At 35.6% G+C, this 14,469-nt stretch overlaps 1 protein-coding gene across 5 annotated transcripts in view; it reads left to right on the plus strand.

The window, feature by feature from the left end:
• Nucleotides 1–14,469, plus strand: part of GPATCH8 (G-patch domain containing 8) — a 109,012-nt gene that overhangs the window by 44,613 nt on the left and 49,930 nt on the right. For 3 of the 5 annotated variants that reach the window (XR_015740172.1, XM_026718276.2, XM_087916785.1), the window contains exons 2-3: nucleotides 624–698; nucleotides 12,401–12,473. Coding sequence is in view for 1 of the 5 variants with exons in the window: in XM_026718276.2 (XP_026574061.2) it covers nucleotides 624–698; nucleotides 12,401–12,473 (148 nt within the window). In the remaining 4 variants the exon portion in view is untranslated. Of the gene's footprint in view, nucleotides 1–623; nucleotides 699–12,131; nucleotides 12,199–12,400; nucleotides 12,474–14,469 lie in introns of those variants that run through there. The other 2 variants (XM_087916787.1, XM_087916786.1) reach the window with 2 other exon arrangements.

Here is a 14,469-nt window from a genome sequence, read left to right on the forward strand (position 1 = left end):
GGTGCTAATTCTTTTTCTATTAGACCCATTTTATGTTTGTTTATATCCAAACGGAATTATTGGAAAATGGAATTATTCTCTTTAATATAATCTAGTTTTTCAAAATTGTGAATATTAATAAACAGACTCAAAATCAAAATATTTGAGGTTAAAGATACATGGAAAAATCCAAAAATTATTATTCTAAGCTATATTTGCCTTTTGTGGAAATTTATTTGTGGCAGCATAAATGCTTATGGTCATACTATGCTATTGTGATATTTATCAAATCTATTTTAATAACTGCTTCATCTAACACTCAGTTAACTGTTGCTCTGCAGAGCAACGACTATACTTGGATGACTTGGTAGGTCAGTAAATAATCTCAAGATATTTAAAGTCTAGTAAAATATGCCATGCAATTGTTGCATTATGTGGATACTGGAAACTAGATTAGAATTCAGTATCTTTTAAGACACAATAAATTGATAGTGCTGAGCTTACTACAAAACCTATAATATAATTAACAGATGAAATAGGCTGAGAAACTATAGGTAGTAATTGTTAGTTAGCATTTTAACAGTAACTCAAGCACAGTTTTTGATGTCACAATGAGGAACTAATATGTGATTCTTCTCTTGCAGGGTAATCACTTTGATCAGTATGAAGAAGGCCACCTGGAGATTGAGCAGGCGTCATTAGACAAGCCTATAGAATCGGTAAGATCTAATTTTTTATTTTCAAGCCCCTGACAAAGCTAGGAAGTGCTCACATGTTGTGTGTCTTAAATGCAGCCACATTCTTATTAGAATAGATAGATACTAGTATATTTGCATTACATTAATGTGAAAAATAAGATACATCATAAAGTGTTGTTCTCTTAAAAAGTGTTTAAAACACATTAATAAATCAAAAGCCTAGCAGATAACAAAATAACTTCTTTAATTTCCAGATTTATGAACATTGAGAAGTCATATATTTAGTTTGGCCCAGGGAATACAAAATAAAAACAGAAACATTAGCATAAATAAGTGGCAATTACAAAATAATATTACTGTCATAGTTTTTTTGTATTTTAAAAGATTTACTAAAGACAAGCTTCAGACAAGGAAGAATGAAATCTTCTTTGCTTCTCCGCTTGTTTTTTCTTTTATGCATCTTTCATTTTTGAATTTTTACCTCATATCATACTTCTGTATTGCTTTCTTCTTCTGAAATAAAATAGTTATAGTTTGTACTGCATAAATATCTATTTGAAGTTCAGCAGTTTAAAGGATTTGGATGAGACTAAAAATAAAAACAAAGTAACACCCCCCCCCCCAATATTTTCCGAACTGAAATAAAGAACATCCAATCCATTAATCATTTTGCTCTTGTCCATCCCTTTAGATTTTTGGATGTACAGTATTTTATAGCTTAGGAGTCCCCAAGCATCCTAATCTTGTCATCACCTGTTACTCCCAGAACAAATTTGCATTGGCAACCTCCTGTTTACAGTTAGTAGGAAAGTCTGGTGTTAAGCTACATGATTGTAAATTTAAAAAAGGTCACATGACCATGTGTGTTCTGGCAGTCCTGGATGCCATCATTAAATGATAACCTCATGTCACTGTGACATATGATTTCCTGATGGCTTCCCATTGACTTTGCTTGTCAGAAATTGACAAGGAAATCATAATCATATGTCGATGATGACAAAGCTCAATGGCTATGCATATGAGACTAGTCATGACCACTACTTATTCGGTTCTGTCATAAGTTCAAACAATTGCTAGACTAACTGTTGAACAAGGACCACCTGTATTACTTTACTCCCTCTTGTGACAAATTGTAATTGTCCTTTGAATTTTGCACTATGAGTAGATATATGGCCTGATCAGTTCTTAGCATAATCTGTAAGTCAATTCCACAATAAAAAACTAAGAAGTAAGTAATAAAGGCAATTCCATGAGATCCTGGAATCTTTCTTAGGCATCTTGGAATCCATGAAGCCCTAAGAATACTACTATTTTGCCTCATTTTTTATTATTTCAAAGATAGATTATGTAAAACTGTAGAGATTTACTGTAGGGAAGAGAACAAGGCCAGATGGACCTTTGTCTGAGTCTAGTAGAGGTAATCCTCAACTTACAACAATACATTTAGTGACTTTACGAAGTTACAACACTACTGAAAATAGTGACCATTATGACCATTTTTCACACTTATGACCATTGCCGTAGTCCCATAGTTACAGGTTCAAAATTCAGAAACTTGGCAACTGTTGCATATTTATGAGGGTTGCAGGGTCCCAGTGTCATCTGATCACCTTTTGCAACTTTCTGACAAGCAAAGTCAATGGGGAAGCCAGATTCATGTAACAACTGTATTACTAACTTAACAACTACAGTGATTCACTTAACAAGTGTGGCAAGAAAAGTCATAAATGGGGCAAAATTCACCTAATAGCTGTGTTGCTTAGCAACAGACATTTTGGACACAACTGTGATCATAAGTCGAGGACTGCCTATATTGGAATAGCAAAGTAACCTAGCCACCATTATTAGCAGTGGTTGCTTTCCTCAACTTTTCTGATCAATTATTTTTCAAACCACAGTATTTATTCCTTACCCCATACTAAGTCAATTCCTACCATATCCCAATGTAGCCTCTCTGGTCATATTTTCTTTGGATCATTAATGCATATATCCCTCAGCTATGAAGAATTTAAGGCAACTCAGTTAAAATTTTATCTAAAGGCTACTATTATTTCACTGCATTCATGAATGCTTAAAAATCTACAGTATTAAGAAGCTATATATTCTATATTTTTTTTTAATCTGTATATATATCTATACATACACAGATTAAAATATATACACAGATTATCCTGTTTAATAGATTGATGTTTGTGTGTGTGTATTTGTGTGCGTGTTGAGATGTTCACAGAAATTTACACAACTTGGGGTGTTCGACATTTTTTCTTTCACAGCAGTTGGTCCAAATTAGCTAAGCAGCCATGACCTGGTTTGTATTTGCATGGTCTGCATTTTTAATTTCTTTTCTAGGGTTTCCTTTCTTCCTTCCCCCTTCTCCGCCCCCTTCCCATTTCTTATTCTGTTTTTCTGTCCAACAAACACTGCATTCAGTATCTATTCATTGTGCTGGCATGATGCTAGAATTAGGCATGATAGTCATTGGTTACACATGAAATAATGCTGCAGAGAGGGTGGGAAGGATGGTGGTAATGCAGCTGCATTTGATTCTGTTGAATAATTCAGCTTTGTTTGCATGCATAAGCACACACATCAATTGAAATGCAAAGCCAGTTTCCCTCTGTAAATGTCATGAAATAGTTAGTATTGGAGCAATATTGTATGGCGTATTGGAGATTTTATTACAAGGTAAATGCCTCTGTGATCCTTAATTGTAATGTTCACAATATACATATTGCTGATCATCCTAAAAGAAATATAATAGGAAAGCCCAGTGCTATTTCATTGCAGTGCATCAAGATACATTGCAGCATTCAAAGGATCATAAGTGCCCAAATATTTGATTCTGATACACAGATCTGCATAATGAATTAAATCCATAATCTTAAAAATCAACTTTCCCAAAAGTCTAAAAACGTGCTTTCAGTTCACACTCTTTCTCAGGAGTAGATTCTAGAATCTGCAAGTGCTGCTAAAGTGTTCTATGGTATATATTTTCTTAACCTTATGCAAATGATTATTTTTGCTTTTGGTATTTTTTAAATTGTGGAATTGGACAAATTTATTATTGTTTAAATTTCATTGATTTTAGTGGAAACTAGATATGAATTTATAGAACTCAGATTTGAATCAACCTATTTTCAGTCATCACAATTTATCGCAAAAATAGATTGTTCACATTTGGTGTAGGTTTTTGGAATTCAGTGTCTGTTTCTGATTTTTAGAAACTTAAAGCTGGTGTGATCTCAATCAAAACTTCTTTTGATTATTAAAGTAGGTAATTATTGTTAACAACGTTTCTTGAAAAGTATTTTTTTGGCTATACTAATACATTGTGTTAAAGCAAAACATTTGCTTTATTCTGATACAAATAAAGCCCACTATGTCTTGTAAGCAAAAGTTATGGGATATGTTAATTCTGCCTTTACAGAAATATTTCAGAAAATTTCAGAGAGGAATTAAAATAAATATATGAGGATAGAGTTGAGAACTGAAAAGACCAAAACTATTGACTTTTAGATATTAACAAAATAATTAAGATTGTTTAATCATTAACAGGAGAAAAATACTTTTCCAGGTTCACCATAATTTAAACCCATCGTTTAGAGCAGGGGTGTCAAACTCACGGCCCACATGCCTCACGCATGGCCACATAATGCCATGTATTTGACACCCTTGGTTTAGAAGAATGTCTTGTGACTTGCAATTTCAATGGCTGCCTTTATTTTTTCAGCTCTGATTTTTGCAGGTGAATGTCAGAGTCAGCAGCCAGTTCATAGAGAGGCATGATTCTTGCAGAAAGCAAGAGGAACCAATTATGGGTTGGTTCTAAGTGAATGACTTTTATTTTTTGTCAACTCTTGTGTTCCTTTTTTTGCCTGGTAATGAAAGTACTGAATATTATGCTACATCACATTATGAGTTTATGTGCTTGTATTATTTTTGGTGCAAAAATTAAGATTTTATTTCACAAGCATATTTGCTCAAGTTCAAATAGTAATACAGTAATATTTATTTGTGGTGAAACATTTTTCTAGTAAATAAAATACTTTTTTTCAATTGGAACTAAAAATAGTTTTACATAGCACTGAACAATAGCAGGTAAAATCTTCTAAAGTATAAATGGGTTTAACTTGCTGAAAACCACTTGAGACCAGTTGAATCTGGCAGCAAAGTCCAAGGAAGAGCACAAATAATTTTAGAAAAATCTGGGGAATGAATGGCTTTGCTTGGGAACACAGTTACATTTATAGGTGGCTCTGCAGCATTATCGTTTGAGGTGATCCTGATTTGTATTGCTACAGAACAGAACTGGATGGTAGCTGTAAAAAAATTATTTGGGAGTCTGCAGATCACTGCATTGATTAAGAATAATACAGCTGAAATTAGTATTCATTATTTAGTAATAAAAATAGAAAACTGAACTTACTGTTGCACTACTTTGCTATAGACACAAGTAAGTTTATGTTTTAGGCCCATCTCCTTTGTGACACTATTATATTGAGAGAATTTATTGCTTAATATTGAGAAAAGAAATTGTCAGTAACTAAGTAATTGAAGAAATTTCAGATTATCAATCTTTTAATCCAAAAATCCCAGTTATTTCAAGGATGGAATGAATCCCTTTAAGTTGGAACATTTTTTAGAATCAGGTTTTATAGAATTAGTCTTATCTTCATTTTTTTTCTTATTTTTAGTAACCTATCTTATAAGATTTTAAGTGACAGGGTTAAATCTAGTGATACTACTTTGCTAATAGATATAATAATATTCAACCCATATGGACACCAGTTTACCATCTACCCCTGTGAACAGCAAATCTATTCCTTGCATTTACCAGAACTGAAGGTTTAAGAGAATATTGGTAGCTATGTGAGGCAAAGAAAAACTGAACAGCCAGTTGTGTCCATTTTTTTGGTTAATTGATGCAGTGCGGTATACCCTTAGGCTTTCTTAAAAATTGATGATTACAAATATAGATAGCATTCAGGAAATAGGAAAAGAAACGTTCCAATCCCTGTATTATTCTGAGTGACGGAAGCAAAATGAAGATTATTTATTATACGACCCTGTAGTTCTAGCATCTACTTTTGGCTCAAAAGTAACCTGTTTGAAGGCTGCTTAATGATGAAGTATTATACTTTGGGGTAGGTTGATTTCCTTGTAAAATCCTCTTTTAACAAGGGCTAAGGGGTGGGACTGAACTTGAATTCTTGTCTGATACCTCTGCCAATTTCAGTTCTATTAGAGAAGAAATATGGAGAAAATGTTTTATACCTTTCCATATTAAAAATATGAGCTATTTGCTTCAAGCTGTCTTTTTTTTTATCCTCAGCTATGCAGAGCCTGACTAGATAATATATTTTCCCCACAGGTTGCTCTTTATCTTGTAATGATTCCTGTTTTAACCATTTATATTGAGAAAGGGTAGCAGTTTCAGAAAATATTTAATAAACAAGCCAGTCTTCCCCCCTTTTTTCATCTGTATCAATTTATTGTGCTTCATATTAGCAAGGATATTTTAACATTTTATTGAGACCAATAGTTTAGTTTTATATTTTCTCTTTCTTGCTCTACCCTTCATATATTATTGATGTTTATGACCATGAAATATTGTACACAGGATGGTCAAAATGATTTCTTAGCTAGTCCCTTTGTGGAATGCAAAAAGAAGAATATTGTAGTAATTTGGGGGATTTAGTTTTTGTCATATTGCACATCTACACTGATCTGTGGACTCCACTGAATCCAAAATGGTATCTGTATAGGACTACCAATTTGATATTTAGCAGCAGCCTGTATATTGCCAAGCACTCTAAATATTGTGCTTTCTGCAGATGCTGAATGATGTAGCACTACTCTTGGGCTTTTTCTCTCTTGCCTTCATTATGTCATGCAGTAAGCTCTAAGTTTTTATTTGGGGTTTTTATTCTTTTTTTCCCCTTCTACTTTGCATGGAAGCACCCTTTATAGCAAGCTGTTCCTGCTTTTAAATTCTTTGATGCACAGTCAGCATCCCTTTTGGAGCCACTCAGAAGGTGATAGTAACAGTATTCTATTGTATTAAACAAAAACATTTCTAAGCTAATTTAATTGAACTTTATATTCATAAGCCTTTATATCTCTCTAAGCTCCTCAAATGTATAACAATTTAATGGGAGACGGTTAATTACTGAAGATATCTATTGAAGTATCCTTATCTAATACTTTTTTTAAAGAAATGTTTTTATTTGAGTGTTTTAGCCACTGAAGAACAATGTGAAATCTGAAAATTTACACATCTCCATAAATCATAGGAGTTTTATAGACTAGAAATTTCTACTTGTATGTTGAAGTATACACATACACAGTCTCTTGAGTGGCTTTGCAAGTGTGGTGCTAATGTGTACAATCATCCTCAGTTTTATTCTCTTTCCCTATGTTCAGTTTTAATGTTTGTTTCTCTTCCTGCTCCTCCTCTTTCACAATGTCAGTCACAATGCTGTTAAAACTCCCAGCTAGTCTTGCGTTTATTTTATGCGTTCATTCTTTTTAAAAACATTATTCGCAAGCAGTGAATAAAAACAAGACAAATACATTAAAAACAACAAATTACCACTAGTTGGTTGGACAGTTTCTTACTTTGTGTTACATTTAACTGTTCTTTTGACAGCCCAGTTTTTAAAGCCAGGTTCGTATGGAAATGCTTTCACTCCACCTGCACTGCTTTTGGAAATAGCATAATGGCTTCATGTGTCTGTTACTTTTTAGTGCATTCATTACACAACTTGTTTAGCACAATGTCTCATCTGAGCAATAATTGTTTCCTTTTGCAGGAATGGAAGTACAACACAGTTCTTTTTGTCAGAACTTCTTATTAGTCTGATACTAACACTATTCAGTTAATAACTATCCAAAATGGCTGCATTTTTCTATATTTAGAAAAGTCAATATTTAAAAAGATTTAGAAAAAATTTAAACTGAAAATATCAGCCAAAGAGACAATTTCTCAATCTAATTCAGACACTAGAAATCAATAAAACAAACACTAAGCATGGAGAACAGAAGCAAAAAACAATAAATGTCAGTGAATATGGGGGAGGGGGAGATAAGTAACCTGGGAGGGGAGTGAAGGGGGGTTTGAGGAGCTTCTTATTTTTTTCATAACATGGTCCCACTATTATTTTCAGTACCTCTAGTTACTAATAGTCCTAAAGGAAAACTGATAAGTATTTATTTAAAAATAAATCCCACTGATTTTAATAGGATTTATCCCTAGGTAGAATTACAACATAAATACACATATACATAGATCTATGTATGTGTTTATCAACTATTACCTGCATGTGCCTGCACACACGCATGCACGTGTACACACACACACACACACACACACACACACACACACACACACGAAGTTGCTGTCCATTGAATCAAACTCCTGGCTTATCCAGTCGTTTTATACTGTGTTTGGTAGATTTATTTGAGATTTTTAAGAAAACAAGACTTCACTAGCTTTATCCTCTGAGAGCCTGGGGATTTTATAACTGCATTATAAGTGGATTATCATTACATGATAGCCAAATTTCAGAGATATTTTTACATATAATTAAAGTGATAATAATTGTCAGAATATACAATTGTCTTAATTACAAGAGTCTCATATTCTCCATGTCTGGCCTACCTAATGAGTGGTAGAAGTTATAGAACAACAGATATAGAGGCCTCCTATTTCTACAAGGCTGCCTAAAGTGCTGGATTTAAATTAGGGTTCGTCCCTGAAATAGATGAAACAGAATATTGAATTGAAGTAAGTGAATTGAAAGAGCTGTGGTTCTTTTTTAAAGCACTTCTGTCTAATAGCATTAAAATCAGATCCATTGCTGAAATAAGGGAAAGAGATTCTGGAAGAAAACACATGAGAGAGTGTTAAGAAAAGAGGGAGCTAATTTATATTTAATTTCTTCAATTTATATTCCAGGTGAGGAAAAAATTTTTAGGGAGAGCATTTAAGGGACATTCACCAGGAAAAGACTAATTACCATATATGATTCCCTGTAATCTTTTTCCTTCCTGTTAATATTACATAAACATGGGAATCCAGTGTCTTTCTTGAAATTAATTTCATCCTAGCTATGTATATGCTAGTTTCTTGCTTTAGCTTGACGTCAAAAGCTAACATTGAATTACTACATTCACCTCTTATTAATTTTAGTCCATTTTGATTTTCTTTTAAAAAGATGAGACATTATGCTTGTTGTGTTTTGTCCCTACAAGCACTAATGGTTCCTTGCTGTTTTAACCTGTTGCTAGGCCTGTTCATCCTAACATATTAGTGTTTCTGTTAGTTTACATGTGTAATGCATCATACAGTCTACGCTTGAGCTTATTTTATCTATATATACTTTAATTATTTCTAATTTGTTAATATTTTAATTTTGAACTTTTGTATTTTTACTAACTTTGCTATACTTTTTAGTTCAATAATGGCTGCATGTTTTAATTTTCATATATATGGGTGTGTGTGTATATATATATATATATATGTGTGTGGGTGTGTATGTGTGCTTGTATATATGTATATATATGGTTATATATGCATATGTGTGTGTGTGTGTGTGTGTATGTATATGTGTGTGTGTATATATATATATATATATATATATATATATATATATATATATATATATATATATATATATTCGGGTTTTCTCTCACATAAAATTGGAAGTATCTTGGCAACGTTTCGTGAAATCTCATTCGTCATCTTCAGGCTTGTGTCTTCGGCTTTGTGCTTCTCGGAGTAATGTGAGCTTGCAGCTGTTTCTTCCTTTTAACTGCTAGTGGGGGTGTGACTTGATTGGGTGGGGGCTTGGCTGTGTTGTGATTGGGTGGGGTTCGTGTTCTCCTTGGTTGGGGGGTTGGCTGTGTTCTGATTGGCTGAGGGTGTGTTCTATTCAGGTGGGGGTTTGGTTGTGCTGAGGTTAGTCTTAGTTGCCAGGGATTTGAGCTGGTGAGCTGTGATCCTGTTGTTTGGCTTCACGTTCGTGCCACATCTTCATGGTGGGCGTCCGTTTGTTTCATGTATGGGTCGGAGGGGTTTGAAGCGGGTAATGATGCAGCTCCGGTATGGCTTCTGGCCTGTGGTCGTGTCTCATCATCTGTGTGGGTGTGAGTCTGCTTTCTATGTGGAAGTGTGGTGGTAGCATCTTGTGTGGCCCTTGTGGGTGTGGGTCTGGTGTCATTCTTCATGTTAGGTACTCTTTTGTTAATGAGGGCGGGTTTCCAAATGGCTGGTATGCGGGAGGTATCATCTCGTTTATTCATGCTGTGTGGGCGTTTTTCTATCTCTATGGCTTCTCTGATTATTCTGTTGAAAGAATCTTCTTTCTTTGGAATCCATTGGCTGTTAGTACGTTAGTGAGAACTTCCCTTCCTAGATGTCTTAGTATACAAAAAATCCAGTGGCTCCCTAGGACACACCATCTACCAGAAGAAAACACATACAAACCGCTATCTACATGCGCTCTCACACCACCACCCAGCACAGATTAATTCCGTAGCCTACACTCACCTCCAGAACAAAATGCTTAGCCGACGAACAACGATGATTAAAAACCAAACTACACATTCTCACTAATGTACTAACAGCCAATGGATTCCAAAGAAAGAAGATTACCCACCTAATCCAGAAAGAAACCCCAACGAAAATCCAAGACAGAGGACAAGAGAACGGCAAAGCCCTCTTCCCATATATAAAAGGCACTACAGACAAAATCAGCAAGATCCTCCAAAAACACAACATTAAGACAGCATTCTGCACAAACAGAAAAATATCCACCATCCTAAGAAACCCTAAAGACAGAATCGAGTTAGAAAACCAAGGAGTATACGAAATCCCATGCACCACCTGCCCCACCACATACATCGGACAAACCAACAGAAGAATAAGTGCACGCATTGAAGAACATAAGAACTCAATTAAAAAAGAAGAATCGACCTCTTCCCTGGTCCAGTACCTCAAAGCCACAAGACATGAGATTGACTTTAAAAATACCAGAACTATCGCCAAAACTGAACACTTCAACAACAGAATAATCAGAGAAGCCATAGAGATAGAAAAACGCCCACACAGCATGAATAAACGAGATGATACCTCCCGCATACCAGCCATTTGGAAACCCGCCCTCATTAACAAAAGAGTACCTAACATGAAGAATGACACCAGACCCACACCCACAAGGGCCACACAAGATGCTACCACCACACTTCCACATAGAAAGCAGACTCACACCCACACAGATGATGAGACACGACCACGGGCCAGAAGCCGTACCGGAGCTGCATCATTACCCGCTTCAAACCCCTCCGACCCATACATGAAACAAACGGACGCCCACCATGAAGATGTGGCACGAACGTGAAGCCAAACAACAGGATCACAGCTCACCAGCTCAAATCCCCCAGCAACTAAGACTAACCTCAGCACAACCAAACCCCCACCTGAATAGAACACACCCCCAGCCAATCAGAACACAGCCAACCCCCAACCAAGGAGAACACGAACCCCACCCAATCACAACACAGCCAAGCCCCCACCCAATCAAGTCACACCCCACTAGCAGTTAAAAGGAAGAAGCAGCTGCAAGCTCACATTACTCCAAGAAGCACAAAGCCAAAGACACTAGCCTGAAGATGACGAATGAGATTTCGTTGAAACGTTGCCAAGATATTTCCAATTTTACATGAGAGAAAACCTGAATAACCAAAGATCCACATACAAATACCCGTGAAAACCTCAGAATGTATATATATTTGTTTTCTTAAGTTTTTGCGGGTACTTACATGTATGGTATTCAGCTGTGTTCGGGTATTTTCCCACGTCATTATAGTTGTGCTTTTAAAGTTGTAGAAACGTTTCGGCAGAATCTCATCTGCCATTATCAGGCTTCTGTATTGTGTTCGTCTGTGAGTCAGACTTTTCAGTTTTAAATTCAGTAGGCTAGCCCCAAATTTAAAACTGAAACAACTCTAAAAGCCTGACTCACAAACGAACACAATACAGAAGCCTGATAATGGCAGATGAGATTCTGCCAAAACGTTGCTACAACTTTAAAATATATACATACACACTACATATATAGATATTTGGATGTATGTTTTTTTTTAATTTGTAAAAAGCCAATCAAATCTAACATGGATTTTGCTCTGAATGTGTTTTGGTTTCTAGTGGTGGGGCAAGTCTGACATTTAACAACTTAATGTGATCTCTTCAAAGTCTTGACACACAAACAAGTAAAAAATAAACTTAAACACATTAGGTATTTTGTTTTTTGTTTTGTTTTTTTTACAAAAAACAAGTGGCACTTTTTAGGTGATGGATATGATTGTATAATTAGATTGATTTAATACTTCTTAAATGTCAATTTCTTTATTTTTCCCCATTGCTTTTTTTCCTGTTATGCACAAAAGTTACCCAGCACACCATCAGAAAGTATGATGATCCTACCTGAACTCTGTTCCTGTGGAAAAATCTTACCAGCAGGTGTTCTAGTTTTTTTGTTTTGTTTTTATGTAAATATCTTTTCCCTTTTATGGGGCAATTGTTGCCCTTAAGTAGTTCTTATTTCATTTATTTTGCATGCATACATGTAGACAATTACCTTGTTCGCCATGTGTTGACGTGTCATTGTAAAAGAATATATTATTGGAATATTTTTGGTTTGTTTCTCTCTTCTGTCTGTCAGGATAATATTGGACACCGTTTGCTACAGAAGCATGGTTGGAAGCTAGGCCAAGGCTTGGGGAAATCTCTTCAAGGTAAGTAAAAAAAACTGTAACCATTAAAATATTCAATATCCTTCAAATCAAATTTCCAGTTTAGAATCTTTCCCTCCTTTCTTGCCCTTGTACTTATTAAGTTTTACATTTATCATTATTACAATCAGTTTCTCTTCTTATATATTAGTCAAGTATGTGGTCCATATTCTAAATTATATATGTTTATCAAGTTTTATTTAAGGGAAATTGAAAGCTGGATATTTCAGCAGGATTATAGTATGGATGGGAAAGCCATGCATCATTCTGTTGTTGACACAACTTGTTTAGTCGTGTCACCATGATTTTATCATCACCTTTGGTGAATGAAATATTAGAAAAAAATGCAGTAAATCTCCCTTCCAGAAAATAGTTATTTTTTTAACCTAGGGGGTGGTTTCCAATCTTAGACACTTGTCTGCATTGGAGATATAAGACTTGAAACTATCACAGTAGTGTTAATCTAAATAGTTAGTTTCAAAACCTACAGAAATCTGATTTATACAAATTATTTGTTGCTGTAATTTATTCATTTGAAGTTGCTTCTGAGGGGTTAAACATTTTGCTTAGTAGAATATTTACTATAATTAGCATTAACCCAACACAAACTTCTGATTTTTTCTTCCTAGTTTGATTCCCATCCTATCTCATATCAGCCCATATAGCCTAGGTATATTTTAGGTATATTTATTGAATGTTACTTTTTTTAAGCTGTGGGACACTTCATTTATGTAACCAGGTTTTTTGATAACCAATACAAAGTTAGTGAGTAGCCGCAAAGTCATTTAGACAACAGGATAGGTAAAATAACAAGGTCTTTCTGCAAGTAGAATCCAGACATATATTGGAACTTACTACCGTATTTCCCCATGTATAAGCCACCCCTTTTTTTCCAAAATTTTCAAGCCCAAAAAGTAGGGGGGTGGCATATACAAAGCAGCTACACTTTTTATACGTGAAAAATGCATAAAATAATAAAGTAGGAATAAACTGGTTTTCCAGCAGTATGCTATACTTTTTTGTAAAAATTGTACGTGATGATACAACGATTACGAGTGCGAGTGCGCGATAGAAATGCATACGCTAGGCATCGGCCTGAATGCTTCGCTCCTACTCTCGTTCCGATGCGTAGATTGCTAGCGTCGCCGCACCGCTTTCGGCGTCATGACCGAAGTTGTAGATCTAGACGTCGAATTTTGTTTCTTTGTAAATTTTCTTTCTTCATAACTTGTTTCTCTAATAAAATATTTTTTCAAAACTTCACAGTCCAAAAATTGGGGGTGGCTTATACAAAGGGGGTGCTTATACATGGGGAAATACAGTATATTGCCTATCCTCTAATATCATGATGGCAAACCTATGGCACGCATGCCATAGGTGGCACACAGAGCCATTTGTACCGGCACATGAGGTGCAGGCAAACTTACCTCACTGGGCATGCGTGCACCTCACAGCTGGTTTTCGGCCAGTTTGAGGCCTTTTTCAGCCTCCCAAAGGCTTGAGGAAGGCTTTTGCAGGCCAAAAACTAGCCCTGTTTTGTCACTTCCTGTTTTTCCAAAAATACCGAAAGTGATGAAACGGGGCTAGTTTTTGGCCTGAAGCCTGTAGAAGCCTTCCTCAAGCCTTTGGGAGGCCGAAAAAGGCCTCAAACCAGCCGAAAATCAGCTGTGAGGTGCAGTGCAGGTAAGGGGGCGGCGTGGATGGATGGGGATTACATGCGTATGCGTAGGGGGCATGGGGGCATGCATTGCCTTCTCGGTGTTGGCACTCATGCAAACGCGCACACAATTTTTGGCACCAGAAAGGTTAGCCACTACTGCTCTAATATGTTTCATTCCTATTATGCTCCAGTGAAGCTTACCCTTAATGAAAGTGGTAAGATTTTTTTGTACTGTATGAATAATCGAGAATAATTAAGTGCTGCCTAGTAAGTTAAGCTATATATATTTGAATAAGAAAGCTCTCCGGTTAATTGATTAAGGTATAGAAGTGGTTTCAT

This window comes from Pseudonaja textilis, chromosome Z (genome assembly GCF_049901715.1).
Source record: "Pseudonaja textilis isolate UNSWEBS1 chromosome Z, rPseTex1.2, whole genome shotgun sequence".
Taxonomy (NCBI): domain Eukaryota; kingdom Metazoa; phylum Chordata; class Lepidosauria; order Squamata; family Elapidae; genus Pseudonaja; species Pseudonaja textilis.